Raw genomic sequence first — 15566 nt, 5'->3', positions numbered from 1 at the left:
AAGCTTCAGCCGTTTCCCCGTCACCCACTGCTAAATCCCCCCTCTCGTCCTCCAAGGGTCCAACATTCACTCTAGCCTGTCTCTTCTTCTTCATATATTTGTAAAAACTTTTACTATCATTTTTTATATTTAGAGATAGTTTAGCTTCATACTTTATCTTTCCTTTCTTTATCGCTTTCTTAGTCATTCTTTGTTGTTTTTAAATCTTTCCCAATCTTCTAATTCCCCACTATTTTTAGCCACTCTGAACGCATCAGCTTTTAATTTAATACTCTCCTTTATTTCCTTCAATAACCACGGCTGGTTATCTCTTCTCCTACAGTCCTTCTTTACCATCGGAATATATTTCTGAGTACCGGAAAAGATCTTAAAAATCCTCCACTGTTCCTCAGCCATCCTACCAACCAATCTGCGCCCCCAATCTACATTCACCAATTCCGCCCTCATCTTATCATACTCCCCTCTGCTCAAACAGAGTACACAGGTTCGGGACCCTACTTTCTCATCCTCCATCTGCATCAGAAATTCAACCATGCTATGGTCACTCGTCCCAAGAGGATCCCTCACAAGAAGATCCCTTACTGTACCTGCCTCGTTACACAGTATCAGATCTAAGATAGCTCACTCCCTCGTAGGTTCTGTTACATACTGTTCAAGGAAACTATCCCGACAGCATTCCAAGAATTCTTCCTCAAGCCCACCGCATCCGACTTGGGTCATCCAATCAAATTGCAGATTAAAATCCGCCATAATTATCGCCGTTCCATTTCTGCACGCATCAATTATTTGTTTGCTTATAGCCTGCCCTACCTCAAAGTTATTATTTGGGGGCCTATAGACCACACCCACCAGTGTCTTTCTCCCCTTACTATTCCTTATGTCCACCCACAACGATGCCACATTTTGCTCTTTGGAGCCTATATCTTCTCTTACTATCACCCTCATATTATCCTTCATTAACAGAGCTACCCCACCTCCTTTTTCCTCCTGTCTATCCTTCCTAAACGCCTGATACCCCTGGATATTCAGTTCCCAGTCCCTGTCATCCTGCAACCATGTTTCCATAATGGCCACTAGATCATACCCATTTGTGCTGATTTGTACCTTCAGCTCATTCACTTTGTTCCGAATGCTTCGTGCATTCAGGTAAAGTGTCTTTATACCAGCCTTTATCCGGACCTTATTTGTAGAAACGCTACTAACCTCTCTCGTGCCCCCTACTCCTTTAATATGAAACAATAGTCGCATGCAAATTTTGTTTAAAAAGTTAAGTTAAAGTTTTACTGCAATGAGCTCTTCACATGTTTCAAAACTACAGTTTCAAGTAAAACCTTTTTATGGCAGACTAAGGGGGGGTGGGGAGGGAGGAAATTGGAAGAGGAGGGCACAGAGACAGAGAGCAAGAGGAGGAGGGGGTAATAGGGCTGAGAGAAGCAACAGACAGACAGTGCTACTGCATTGGCACCAGCTACAAAAACAGCCATTAGCGTGGGCCTGAATGCTGAAGGCTCAGGGGACTGAAGGCACGGTATCAGCAGGGGCAATGGAACTGGCCAAAGGGGTAAGAGCCTCGGTGACAGAAAAGGGGAAGAGTTGGCCCAGAAGTGAGAGGACTCAGCGTCCAAAGGGGAAGATAGCCAAGTTTTAAACTAATCCATTTTGACACTTCATTCTTCAGCTGCTGAGCCTCTGCCTTCTTGGCGGAATATGGCACTAGGTAGGAAAACCCGGTCTAGTGTATTGAGTGGGTGGCCAGAAACCACATACTGAGTGATCCATTTATAGGTTGTGTTGGGGGAGGGGCATTGCCTGCAAATTCATTACTGACAATGCCAACTCTAATAGAGAGGCGTGTCAGTAATGCCACTGATTGCTGCTCAGCAGTTAATCTTTGGCACAAATGGCTTTCTCATTCTATCACTGCTATGGTCTCTCTGCACCACTGATCGAGTGTACAAGCACATACGTCCACCTTGACAGTGAGCTAGGGCACACAGGCTAACAAGATCACCCAGATCCATCAGATGTGTGTGTAATGCAATGTCGTTACAGCTGCCCCCATTGACTGAGTTATATGCAGGGACTTTGAGTGAAATTTAGGATAAACGCCTGTGCCTTACACGAGAGCTCAGGAGGCTGTAGGGTCACCATAGCCAAGGCTACTTGGTCAAGCTGAGTGAGAAAAGGGTGATGTGCAGTCTTGTACATGCTGGGAGCCATTGAGGGACCGGTCCTCAAGGTGGTGTTCAGCATAGTAGTCACTGGCCATCAAGACACAACTACCAAAGGTAAGCCCTTGGAGGCAAAAGTTCATTGTGAACTCTCTCTCTTTTCCTTAAAAATGATTAGTGTGAGTAACAGATGCAGCTTGTGAAACAGGATATCATTTTCTGGAGCATCGAGAGGCAGGAGCAGAACCTTCAGAAGGAAGTGGTGACAAGGCCTGTTATGCTGCCACTGGAGGGGCCTCAGGAAGCGGCTTGTCGGAGGTGACTTCCATGACCCAGGATCTAAAGACAGCTGCTGATCCTCATGCAGATGAGTGACAATACTGTCAGGGAAGACTTCACCTGCTCAGGGACATGGTGGCTCACTTATACAACCTCTGTAGGAGTTGGCAATGCAGGAGCTTAGAGGGCCACCACTCTCTGTGGCTTTGGAAGTTACAGCTGCCCCACGCCTTTACGTGACTGGCTCCTTCCAGTGTACCACAGGTGACCTTTGTGGCATCTCACAAGCCTCCAGTCATAAGTTCATCAACGAGATCGTGGATGAACTCTTCACAACGGCTCACAACTACATCCATTTCAACTGGATCAGGATTGCCAGGTTGCAATAACCAGGGAATTTGTTGAGATTTCTGGTTTTTTGCAGGTGTAAAGTGCCATTGACTGCACTCACATGGCTATCCAATCTCCATGCAGTTCATCAATTGCAAGATCTTTCACTCCCTAAATGTTCATCTGATCTTCAACCACACAAATCGCATCCTCCAAGTGCATGCTAGACTTGTGGGGAGTATGCATGACTGCTACATCCTGAGCCACTCACTGATCTTTTCAAGGGTCCACAGTGGCTACAGGACTGGCTCCTGGGACAAAGGATATCCACTGAGGACATGGTTGTTGTCACATTTGCGGAAGACACAGACTGCAGCTGAGACCAGATACAACAAGGCTTATGTCACTACTTGCACTTTGATGGAGTAGGTCATACGGATGCTGAAAATGTGATTTCAGTGCCTGAACCAGTGAGAAGAAGCACTGTAGTGCAGCCTGCTGAGTGTGCCGCATATCGTGATTGCTGCACCCTTCACAACCTGGTACTTCAACTGGGGAAGGAATTGCCTGAAGAGAAGATGGAGGAGCGGCAAATTTCTTCAGATGAGGAGGATGAGGATGTTAGCTACGAGGCAGTGGCGATGGCTGGGAGGGGCAAAAGAGCTCAGGACATGCTCGAAGCCACCGAGTTCATGGATCGTGATGACTAGGGATAATGATCACATCCCATTATCCTGAAGTTGCTTCCATGAACACTGCTCTCCCATCTGACTGCTGGGAGCGCACACTCTGACTAATAAGGCTTGTGCCATAGGGAGGGAGCAGCTTCCTATAGTCCCTATATTGCGGGACAGCTTGCAATTGGGACATTGCAATGCACTGTTCCCCAATGTCTGCGAATGACTGACTCTTGTTTGGCTGATGGCAGCTAGCTACCCTCAACAACCAGGGGCATATCATGTCAGTGTCACATGGACAGTTTCATCTCTCCTGATGAATAGTGATAGTGATCTGTGGCCTTGAAGTTTAGTGAGAGGCTCTCAAGCCAATTGAGTCTAGCTGCTGGGCAACATATCAGAGCACAGATTACAATGAATGGGTTGAATGACAGTTGCCCTGAACATTGTAGGCATTATCCTCATTGTCAGTGAGACACCATGTGTTCTGCCACTGTGAGAAAATGCCACCAATGTGTTGTCAACCTTGCAGTCAAGCAGATGGAGGAGGCTCTGGACTTAGCAGATGAAGGAACTTCTGGACTGAGTATCCAGCCTTTCTGTGGAACAGGAATGCAGTTGTCTGAGAAGCATTACAAGAAGACATTTCACTAGAATAAAGAGCTATAGAGAGGTTGCAATAAGTAAGAATTTATGGGGCAGCACAGTGATGCAGTGGTTAGCATGCTGCCTCATAGTGCCAGGGACCCAGGTTCAATTCCCAGCTTGGGTCACTGTCTTTGTGGAGTTTGCACATTCTTCCCGTGTCTGTGTGGGTTTCCTCCGGGTGCTCCAGTTTCCTCCCACAGTCCAAAGATGTGCGGGTTAAGTGGATTGGCAATGCTAAATTGCTTGATAGTGTCAGGGGCACTAGCTAGGGTAGATGTATGGGGTTATGTGAAAAGGGCCTGGATGGGATTGTGGTCAGTGTAGACTCAATGGGCTGAATGCCCTCCTCCTGCACTGTAGGATTCTATGACTCAATGAGAGTTGAGTGCTTACTTACAGTGGTGACTGGTATCTACAAATGCCTGACACCTGTGCCCAACCTGTGTTACTAGATCTTTACCTTTCTAACCATGCGGCTACATCTTAGTGTATCCGCAGGATCCACAAAAGTGGAGACAGCCTGCTTGCTGTCTGTCACATTCTATTATCTGTGATGGCCTTGGTAGGCATTCTCTAGATAGCTGAGATCTGGAGGGCCTCGACCTGCATTTGGAGTGCTGCTCTCTTGCAGTGACACCCTTCGCAGCTTGTGGGGCTGGAATTTAAGTGCTCACAGAAAGGGGATTTGGATGGGTTGGATATGCTTGGAGTCACTGAGGTGGATGACCTCAGGCTTTGCACCACCTTCTTCTCCTCCTTATGAGCACCCAAGGACCTTTGGCTTTCTCCTTAGAATAGGGGGACAACTGGAATAAGCTCAAGAAGCCTACCATCTTCTGGCATTGGCACTCATGGTTGCCCATAAATGCCTGCACCAGTGCAGGTCAGAAATCTTTCACCAAGCTCTTTATTGCAGTCCTCACCCTCGCTTTGTTGACCTGGTTGCCTTGAATTGTCAGTACTATCTCCTCTGACAGAAGATGATAAGACTCTTCACTTCTGTCTTTCAATCTGAGGCATGTAGCTGACATCCCTTTATGATGTTCTTGCTTTGTCTTTGCAACTCCAGCAGCTAAAGCATAACCAAGTCCAGAAGCACATCATCTGATTGGGCCTCTGCAAATTCCTGGCCTCCAGCAAACTTCTGAGTAATGGTACCATGAGACATCCCTGCCTCTGCCTGCTATTCATCAGAGAAGTGAGATGCTTAGCAGTTTGTGACCCTGAGACTTTCTAATACCAAGTCCCACCAAGGTATGTGACTCTGCATTGGTGGAGAGTGTGGGTGAAAGCTATGGCAGCTCTTCCATCTCTATTTCCGAGAAGTCATCTGTGCTGAGTTTGGAAGTAGACTCTTGGACCTGCTTGGTGGAGGCCCTCAACTTGCTCCTATTATGCGCCTGTAAGAGAAGGGAGATTTCACTAATGCACAGCAGGGGCATTCAGATAGAGGAGAATTTATTTTTTCAAGGGTGGTGAATAAATTGGCACGAAAACTGCTTCCATCCCCGTCCCCCGCAACCTCGCTCCATTCCCGTGCACTACCACACTCTGCCAAATATTGGGAAAATTCCATCCACAATTTCTAATTACTCTTTTCTGGCTGATTAAAAAAAAGAAACTCTCTAATAGACAATGGAGACTCTTAGAAAACTATAAACCTTATGAGATGCAAATTGGTGGACACCAAGATTGGTGGAACGGCAAATTGTGCGGAGGGTGTGGAGGGTCTACAGAAGGATCTAGATAGGCTGGGCGAATGGGCCAGGAAATGGCAAATGGAATTTAATGTTGGCAAGTGCGAGGTCGTCCACTTTGGTAGGAATAATGGTAGGAAGGATTATTACTTACGTGGCGAAAAACTGCAGCAGGCGACGGTGCAGAGGGACCTCGGGGTCCTTGTGCATGAGTCGCAAAAACCCAGCTTGCAGGTGCAGCAGGTGGTCAGGAAGGCGAATGGGATGCTGGCCTTCATAGCGAGGGGGATTGAATATAAAAGTAGGGAGGTCTTGCTGCGGCTGCATAGGGCATTGGTGAGGCCGCAGCTGGAGTACTGTGTGCAGTTTTGGGCGCCGTACTTAGGCAAGGATATTTTGGCCTTGGAGGGAGTGCAGAGGAGGTTTACTAGGCTGATGCCGGAGTTGAGGGGGTTGAGCTATGAGGAGAGGCTGAATAAATTAGGCTTGTACTCGTTAGAGTTTAGAAGAATGAGGGGAGATCTCATTGAGACGTATAAGATGATGAATGGGATGGATAGGATAGAGGTGGAGAGACTCTTCCCGCTCAGAAAGGACAGTAGGACTAGGGGGCACAGCCTCAAGATAAAGGGGGGGCGGTTTAGAACGGAGTTGAGGAAGAATTTCTTCACTCAAAGGGTGGTGAATCTCTGGAATTCTCTGCCCGTTGAAGTGGTGGAGGCTACCTCGCTAAATATTTTTAAGACGCGGGTTGATGGGTTTTTGATAAGAGAGGGGATTAAGGGTTATGGGGAGAGGGCGGGAATGTGGAACTGAGCCATGACAGATCAGCCATGATCTTATTGAATGGCGGGGCAGGCTCAAGGGGCTAGATGGCCTACTCCTGCTCCTATTTCTTATGTTCTTATGTTCTTATGTTCAAATAAAAGACACTCAACTTTCTCTGGAGTGTGAAAGACCTTCTCCTGTTAGAGAAATCGTGCCTGAGAAGAACATCAAAATTCAATTGTTTGTTCTAAAATGACTGCAGCAGACGTGTTCTAATAAAATTTCTCTGGAATATACAATCAGCAGAGTACTTTAAGGGGCTATTACCAAGCAGGAGAGAGACGAGTGATCAAAATGCAATACTGGAGACAGTCTGCAATATTCTTTGCAAAGTAACCATCCTGAAAAGATGCTACTGCAAACTGAGATCTTTTGAAAACAATGGAAATCTGCTCCTTACAACCACACCCAGGAAAACAACTGAACAAAATGGCCGCAACGTGTAATACCCACATTGAGGCCGGCCAAAGAACAGCTAACAGCTAACCATTAGTCCTGTACTTTATCTGGGGAAGCATGATGGCACAGTGGTTAGCACTTCTGCTTCACAGCACCAGGGACCCAGGTTCATATTCCTGGCTTTGGTCACTGTTTATGTGGAGTCTGCACATTTTCCCTGTGTCTGTGTGGGTTTCCTCTGGGTGCTCTGGTTTCCTTCCAGTCAGAAAGATGTACTGGTTAGGTTCATTAGCCATGCTAAATTGTATTCAGTGTACTTGAACAGGCACCAGAGTATAGCGACTAGGGGATTTTCACAGTAACTTCATTGCAGTTTTAATGTAAGTCTACTTGTGACACTGATAAAATGAACTGTCTTCTTCACAAACTGAAAAACATTCTTAATCTCTGTCATCTTTGCTTGTGTTTGTATGGATCCAGATGAATGTGTGTTACCTCCTTTTAAAAACAAAAACTAATTTCAATAAATGTATCTTGATTTCTGTTTAACCTAAGAAACCCTTGCTAATTCTTTACAATCTGAAAGCACAAATAATGAAATTCCTGCAGCATTAGCAAAACACATCTACTCTAAATTCACAAAGAAAATCACTGTTTCACTCAAACCTAGAATGGTGATACAGTGGAGTCATTTCACCCTCCCTCAGGTGGTCATAACAATGGATCCATTTGACAATTCTATCTTTGCAATTCTTTTTCAGATAATTTTGTTACCTGGTATTTTACTACAAGCAGAAATTTAAACTGTCATTTGCTAACATAGGATTTTTGAAAGGCATGTTAAATTATGCAAAATCTGTATGCTGCATTCTGATATCCTGGTGCAATTTCCCCAAGTTTCTGTGTGCTGAGCAACCACCAGAGTCCATTCTGTGACATACCTGCCCTTTATAATCTCCTTGAAAGTGGAGTCACAGGTGGACAGAGTGGTGAAGAAAGCATTCAACACGCTTGGTTTCATTGGTCAGAACATTGAATACAGGAGTTGGGACGTTTTGCTGAAGTTGTACAAGACATTGGTAAGGCCACACTAGGAATATTGAGTACAGTTCTGGTCACCCTATTATAGAAAGGATATTATTAAATTAGAAAGAGTGCAGAAAAGATTTATTAGGATGCTACCAGGACTGGATGGTTTGAGTTATAAGGAGAGGCTGGATAGACTGGGACTTTTCTCTCTGGAGCGTAGGAGGCTGAGGGGTGATCCCATAGAAGTCTACAAAATAATGGGAGGCACAATCAGCTAGGTAGTCAATATCTTTTCTAAAGGTAGGGAGTCTAAAACTAGAAGGCATAGGTTTAAAGTGAGAGGGGAGAGACACAAAAGTGTCCAGAGAGGCAATTTTTTCCAAACAGTGTCTGGAATAAGCTGCCAGAGGTAGTAATAGAAGCAGGTACAATTTTGTCTTTTAAAAAGCATTTAGACAATTACATGGGTAAGATGGTTATAGAGGGATATGGGCCAAATGCGGCCAATTGGAATTAGCTCTTAGGGATTTAAAAGAAAGGGCGGCATGGACAAGTTGGGTCGAAGGGCCTGTTTCCATGGTGTAAACCTCTATGACTCTATAATAGCTGTCTCCAGTTCCAACCTCAGTTTACCACATATTATAAAAATGTTTTCCCAAAAGTAGTTAGAATAGCGAAGCAAAGTTATAAAATTGTAAAATGTGACTTATTGCCACTTTCATAATGCTGACTCTGCCTGATTCTACCACTTCTACTAAATTTATCAAGTGCTCTGCTATAAAATCTTCGATAATGGACTCTAGAACTTTCCTCAGTATCGACTTTCCATTCTAGAGTCCATTATCAAAGATGTTATAATTATGATTAAGTCAGGGGATCAACATCAGTTCAATGAAGAATGCAGGCAGACATGCCAGGAGTAGCAGCTGGCATACTAAAAACTGAAGTCTCAACCTGGTGAAGTTCTAACTCGGGACTACTTACATACCAAACAATATCAGCAGCATGTGATAGACAAAGCTAAGTGAATCCACAATCAGATATAAACTCTAATCCTGCCACTTCCAGTCGTAAATGACGGTGGACAATTAAACAACTCACTGGAGGAAAAGGAGCTACAAATATACCCATCCTCAATGATGGGGGATCCCAGAACATCAGTGTAAAAGATACGGCTGAAGCACTTGCCACAATTCTTAGCCAGAAGTGGCATGTAGATGATCCATCTCAGCCTTCTCCAGAGGTTTTCAGCCAATTCTGTTCACTCCATGTGATGCCAAGGAATAGCTGAAGGCACAGGATAGTGCAAAAGATATGGGCCCTGACAATATTCCGGCAAAAAAAGACTTGTGCTCCAGAACTCGTCACACCCCTAGCCAAGCTGTTCTAGTACAGCTACAAAACTAGCATACATTTGCCAATGTGGAAAATTGCCCAGGTATGTCCTCTATGCAAAAAGTATGACAAATCCAACCCGGCCAATTATCGCTCCATCAGTCTATTCTCGATCGTCGTAAAGTTGTGGAAGGGGTCAACAACAGTGTTATCAAATGGTATTTCTTTAGCAATAAACTGTTCACTGATGCTTAATTTTATTTCTGCTAGGATCATTCAGCCTCTGACCTCAGTACAGCCTTGATTCAAACATGGACAAAAAGGTTGAATTCAAGAGTGAGGTGAAGGTGGCTGTTCTTGACATCAAAGCAACATTTGACCAAATGTGGTAACAAGGAGCCCCAGTAAAACTGGAGTTAATGAGAAATCCTGAACCCTACGGCAACATTCCGAAGTCTTTGAGATACTAATAAAACTGTCAAGCTAAACAGTCATTCAAAATTTATTTTAAAAAAACATAATCCTATCAAATGGTCATAAAATAGTTAAGGTAAGCAGACTTTCAAAAACCATTTTTTAAAAAATCCTATTTAATAGTCATAACACTGTCAAGTTAAACAAACTCATAGACCCCTTGACAGCCATATCAAAATTCTGTTGAGTTGAATCCATTGGTATAACTTAAAATTCAGCCAAGCATTCATAATAAGATTCCATGACATAATTGGGTCAATAACCTTTCAGAGCTGAATACATTAAAACTTTTGAAGGTATTGGAGGAGATCAACTATCTGTTCAAGCATTAACATAGAGAAACAGATGCCTGAGCTATCAATCAATAGAAAGCTTAACTCAGAGGGAACAAGCGATGCAATCAACTCTGCATATTAACATTGTTCAATGCAAAAGGGCACTTTATCCAATGGACATAATGTACTCTCATATATATGAAGGCTCTTCCATTTTCACAATGCTGGGCAATTGAAAGTTCACTTACCTTTTAGGAGCAAATGGAGAAACATTTGAACTTAACCTGTCAAAAGATTCCCAACTCCACACTAGGCTTCCTGAATAGTTTATGAGGCTCTGAGCTGGTACGAGCTACAAGGCCTTCGGGAGCTGGAGTGACTACATCACAATTACGATGAGTGTGAACTGCCCGCTGTCCCATTGGAGCCAGTAACGTCAGGACTGCTGCATGTGGACTCACTATCCACACCCTTTTTAATACACCAGTAAACATTGCTGACAGTGGGAATGGAAGTGGGAATCCCAGAATCATGATCTGCCCACCATATTATTTGCTTACCATCCTCCATTCCAATGTGGATAGACAGATAAAAATCCAACCCAAGGTCACTTCATTGTTGTTGAAGAAGAACTGAAAACATCTCTAAATACACTCAATGAGGTCTTACCAACCTAACCTCTGTTAGTTCAATCTGTTAGCAATGTTCACATCACATTGCTTTAATTTTCTTGTGTACTACAGTTGCTCATTGTAGTTTAATGAATATAAACAGTTTGCACTCACCAAAAATAAAGGAGTTAGCTATTACTTTACTCAGTCCACTTTATATCGGAGAGACGAAATGCAGACTGGGTAACCCAGACCTTCCTGTCGTTTGTGACTTCAACATACTATCCTGCTCTCCTGCCCATGTGTCCATCCTTGGCCTTTTGCAATGTTCTAGCGAACCCCAATGCAAACTGGAGGAACAGCACCTCATCTTTTGATTGGGCACTTTATAGCCTTCTGGATTGAACATCGAGTTCAACAACTTCAGAGCTTGAACTCGCTTCTCCACTTTCACCCCACTTCCATTTATTTTATTTCATTTCGTTTCATCTCACTCATCCATTTTATCATCCTTCTTTTTCCTTCTATTTTTCCACTTCTCCATTCCAGCTCTCCTTCTTGCGCCCCCCCCCCCCCACCCCTTTCAGGGCAACTGCCATATTCCTCAGGCAGTCCTTTAATAATCTGTATCTCTGTTCTGCCGTTCACACATTCTGATCACTGAATGGACAATTTTAGCACCTTCTCAGCCTTCTGCATCCTCACTTACATTTCCTTTGTCCCATTCCACACCAACCCCCGCCGCTCCCCCCCCCCCACCTCCCACTCTCATAGCGCAAATCTCTGATTCTCTTTGCTCTCAGCTCTGACGAAGGGTCAGCTAGACTTGAAATGTTGGCTCTATTCTCTCCCCACAAATGCTGTCAGACCTGCTGAAATTTTCCAGCATTTTCTGTTTTTGTTTCAGAGTCCAGCATCTACAGTATTTTGCATTTATTTTTACTATTACTGTATATCCACACATTGTATATAGAATATTACATACTGCACATATAATTCTTTTCTTTTTTTGATGTTCTTTTTCGTATCTCACATAGCATGCTGCAATCCATGTTTTTCTTTTGAATACTTGAAGTAATTTGGTGGCTGCCGGCTTTAAAATCAGCTTCATTTCTACTTGGTTGACTGAAGTTTGCTACAGAACTATTTGAACATGGCATTTCTTCTCCAGTGTCCTGTTTAGTAAAGAAATACTTAAATTCTTACTGGTATCTGCACAATATTTGATTTGCTACCTTAATAATAATTTTTCTAGCAAATTTGAAATTATAAAAGTAAACACAGTTAACTTAAACTATTGTGTTATATTAGATGGCAAATATTAAATTTTAATACATACATTTATAGTACAATATTGTTGTAGCAGTCACCTTATTGGCATCGCAGAAGCACCCTAAAGATTGTGGGTGTTTGCAAGCAGTTTCTTAAACGAAACAGCATTCAGCCATTATTGCAGCATAGATTTGCGGACTAACTCTCAGACTGCTGCTTAAACTCCCAAACTTCTGCGTCAGGAGCAAGAGTACTAACAGTTGAGCCAAGACATTTAACTAAAAAGAGATTAACTCTAAATCAAAGACAAAAGCAGTATCATCCAGTAAAAGAATGAAAGAAAAAACTGAGATTAGTAGAAATTATGATTTATCTGAAGTGCAGAAGATCATCAGAAACAGAACGATATAAAGGAAAGAATGTCTGCTTTTGATAAGAGATTTCTAAAAGTAGGCTAGTCTGACATTTTTATTAACAAGTGTAAGGGTGCACTCCAAAACAAATGTTAAAAACTTACATATATGTCTCTACTTAATCTGAAATATGCATTGTGAAAGTTACATTTCATAACATCTGGTAAAAAGCCAAGGACTAAAGAATATAAAATTCAAGAAATGGCAAATAACAGATTAAAGTACTTGTTACCATGGAATTAGCTGATAGTGCGTTGTTTCCCATCGATGATACTTCTGAGATGAAACAAATAAGGACATGTACACTCACTGTTATGCCCGATGGCCTCATTTTGATTTTAACACAACGATTAACTTCCTACAACAGTAGAGATTTTTGTTGACGCACATTTTTTCTGATGAAATAGTCTTTTGGCATCTGAGAAGGAGGGAATGTGGCCAATAGTAGATATGCATCTGGTTGTAATAAGGGAAGTATTTGAATTGCATTACTTTCAAACTAGGTAAAAAATTAATTAATTAAATATTATTATTAATATTATTATTAATTATTATTAATTAAATATTATTAATTAATTAAATATTAGCCAAGAGTTTACTTAATTTTAATCACACCCATCGCGATCATCTGTTTTCAAACTTGAAAATGAGCAATACAAAACACAGATTAATTCAAAACCTTGAAATACAAAAAAGATTATAATTTTTTGGTGAAAAGGTATCGCACACAGATGGTGACTGGACCTTATTAGAGTTAGAATGAATCAACCAGGTGGGGGGGGTGGGGTGGGGTGGGGCGATTGCAGAATGGGCACTGCACGGTGATACAGTGGGGCGTAAAGTGATTGGAAGAATTGACACCGGGTTTTGCGACTGGTGCCATTTTACAGCGCAGTCAGCCTCTCGCCAGAAATAGGCGAGAGGCAGGTTAATGCATTTAGATTTATTTAAATGCTGCTTAACATCTGCTTAGCAAGCCCGTGTTCAATTGTTCAGGTTTGCACGACACCGCCCCCCCCCCCCCCCCCCCCCCAACTTAATGACCTTGCTGGGAAAGGTTCTTGCCAGCGAGGAAAAAACACACTCCCTAAGAATGGGGAGCAGTCGACTTGGCCTCGTCAGTGGAACCAGAGGCCATTGAGTCCCCCCAAGGAAGGCCGAGGGCAAGAAGGGCGGTGCCCCTTGGACAGTGCTAGTTAGGCACTTGGGCAATGCCCACCAGTCATGCCCACATGTGCAGCATCAGAGGCCTACACATGTGTACTATCTCCCTCTGCGTCGTTTCGGATGCATTAAGCCCCGCCCACAGACTTTGCAGTGAGCATCAGGTGCGCTCAGAATTCTGCAGGCAGAGTGCGTATGGGGTGGGCGGGGTGGGGGGCGGCCTGAAAACACGTCCAAAAGAAAGATCTGAAACTTTCTCAGTTTCAAGTTCATCCAGCACTTTGATAAAAAATGGTAAAATCACTCTTAGGGTGTTTATTTAAACTTATTCTTTCCTGTTCTTTCCATTTGAACATCGAAAATTGTCCCTTTCCTGCTGGCCTAGTCTCCCGTGTCCAGCTTTCACACAGCTTGACCTATCAGCACCAGATCTCAATCAAGAGGCTGACATTTTTGTGTTATACCCAAAAGCTCAAATCAACAGCTACTCACTTCATTCTATCCCTGTTACATATCTCGGGATGCCAAGGAGCAATTTAGCATGATCAATCCACCTAACCTTCACATCTCTGGACTGTGAGAGCAAACTGGAGCACCCAGAGGTAACCCACACAGGCACGGGGAGAAGTGTAAACGCCACACAGTCATCCAAGGCTGGTATTGAACCTGGGTCCTTGGCACTCCCTGACAACAGATGGTCATTTTCATCAATGGCAGATATTCAAATGTGATCACAGAAGGAAACTCCTGTTTGTGCTTGGTTCCCAGGGAGCTGTTATGCTGATATTCTGAGTCACTCCCAGGTGCCACAAATATTTGAAGTTCCTTGGCGATTGGGACAAGGAAAACCCCCAGAAGACTTGGATGATAATGCCACTTCCCCATCTGCAGAGTGCTGCTGAGGACTGGTACAAGGTCACACATGTCTCACAAGGTCTACAATTGAGCAGATGATAGCCCACTGAAAGATAAGGGCCGGAATCTCCTGTCCCACCTGCCACAGGAATTGTAGCAGACTGGGGGTGGGGGGGGGTACCATGCAATGGTCCATTAATCTCGGGCGGATTCTCCAGTTTTAAGGTGAGCACAGCCAAAGAATCCCACCCAAGCTTCAGATGTTTGGACCGCTCAAGCAGGAATCTTTAATGATTCCTCAGAGTGTGTCTGGGATCATTGTTGTCTGCTGGGCCTACAAAACCTCACTGTACAAAGTGCAAATGTCTTGGCTGGGACTAAGGACTGAGATGTGTCCTCTGATAATGAGGATGGTGATGATGAGGGCAAGGATGTCATGAAGGCATATGTAGAGGCCAGCACAAGTATGAAGCAGCAGGGACAATTTGAGACCAAATGGAGTCTAAGCAGAATAAATTGCGGAGACATTTCCTTTTCTATTTGATTTTCTATCCTCTACCTACTGACAAGCTCCAGTTACTCTTTGGTAACTGACATTATACTTTGTTCTAATGTATCTTGATTATGATAGCTAAATTAATTCACACAACATGCACCATCCATAGCTGAATAAAGTATAGCATAGTTTCAAATTGAAAGAAACAATGTGCAAGTGGTCAGGACATTGGTCAACTTTTAAGGCTCAGCAAAGGATGACCAAAAAAAAAATGAGGGAGAAAGAAAAGGAAGGAAGCAGGCAGCACAAGTCTCTACAAGGCATAAGTTATCCCTTTTTGAATAGGAAGTTGGGATTTGAGTTAATCAATCTCTTGTTGGCACTTCAAGTGATCTACAGCACAGGCCCTATTCTCTTTACTTGCCTGGTGCGGGATGTTGACCATCGCTTGAAGATTACTACACTTTACACAAGCTCAGCCACAATTTTCTGAGCTGCGTCACAATCCCAGATTACATGCTGTTCCTATTGGTGTGCTTTATCACGCTGGGGTAGGAATTGTCCCATGTGCAACAAGTTTGCTTGGCTCCTCTGTTCCTGCTCTATCGTTTCT

General features: G+C 43.5%; 1 protein-coding gene across 2 annotated transcripts in view; it reads right to left on the bottom strand.

Annotated features, from left to right (window-relative positions):
- Nucleotides 1–12776, bottom strand: part of angptl5 (angiopoietin-like 5) — a 32422-nt gene extending 19646 nt beyond the window's left edge. Inside the window, exons 1-2 of one of the 2 annotated variants that reach the window (XM_080197877.1) lie at nt 12671–12776; nt 11739–11946 (exon numbers count right to left, since the gene is read on the bottom strand). In XM_080197877.1, coding sequence (XP_080054003.1) covers nt 11739–11946; nt 12671–12769 — 307 coding nt within the window. In that variant the 5' untranslated portion in view covers nt 12770–12776. The remainder of the gene's footprint in view (nt 1–11738; nt 11947–12670) is intronic. The other variant, XM_080197879.1, reaches the window with a different exon arrangement.
- Between the last annotated feature and the right edge of the window lie 2790 nt (nt 12777–15566).

The sequence above is a fragment of the Carcharhinus amblyrhynchos genome, chromosome 10 (assembly GCF_965287045.1).
Source record: "Carcharhinus amblyrhynchos chromosome 10, sCarAmb.v2.hapA, whole genome shotgun sequence".
NCBI lineage: Eukaryota > Metazoa > Chordata > Chondrichthyes > Carcharhiniformes > Carcharhinidae > Carcharhinus > Carcharhinus amblyrhynchos.
Note: the sequence above shows the minus strand (reverse complement) of the source record. Positions and strands in the feature narration are given on the sequence as shown.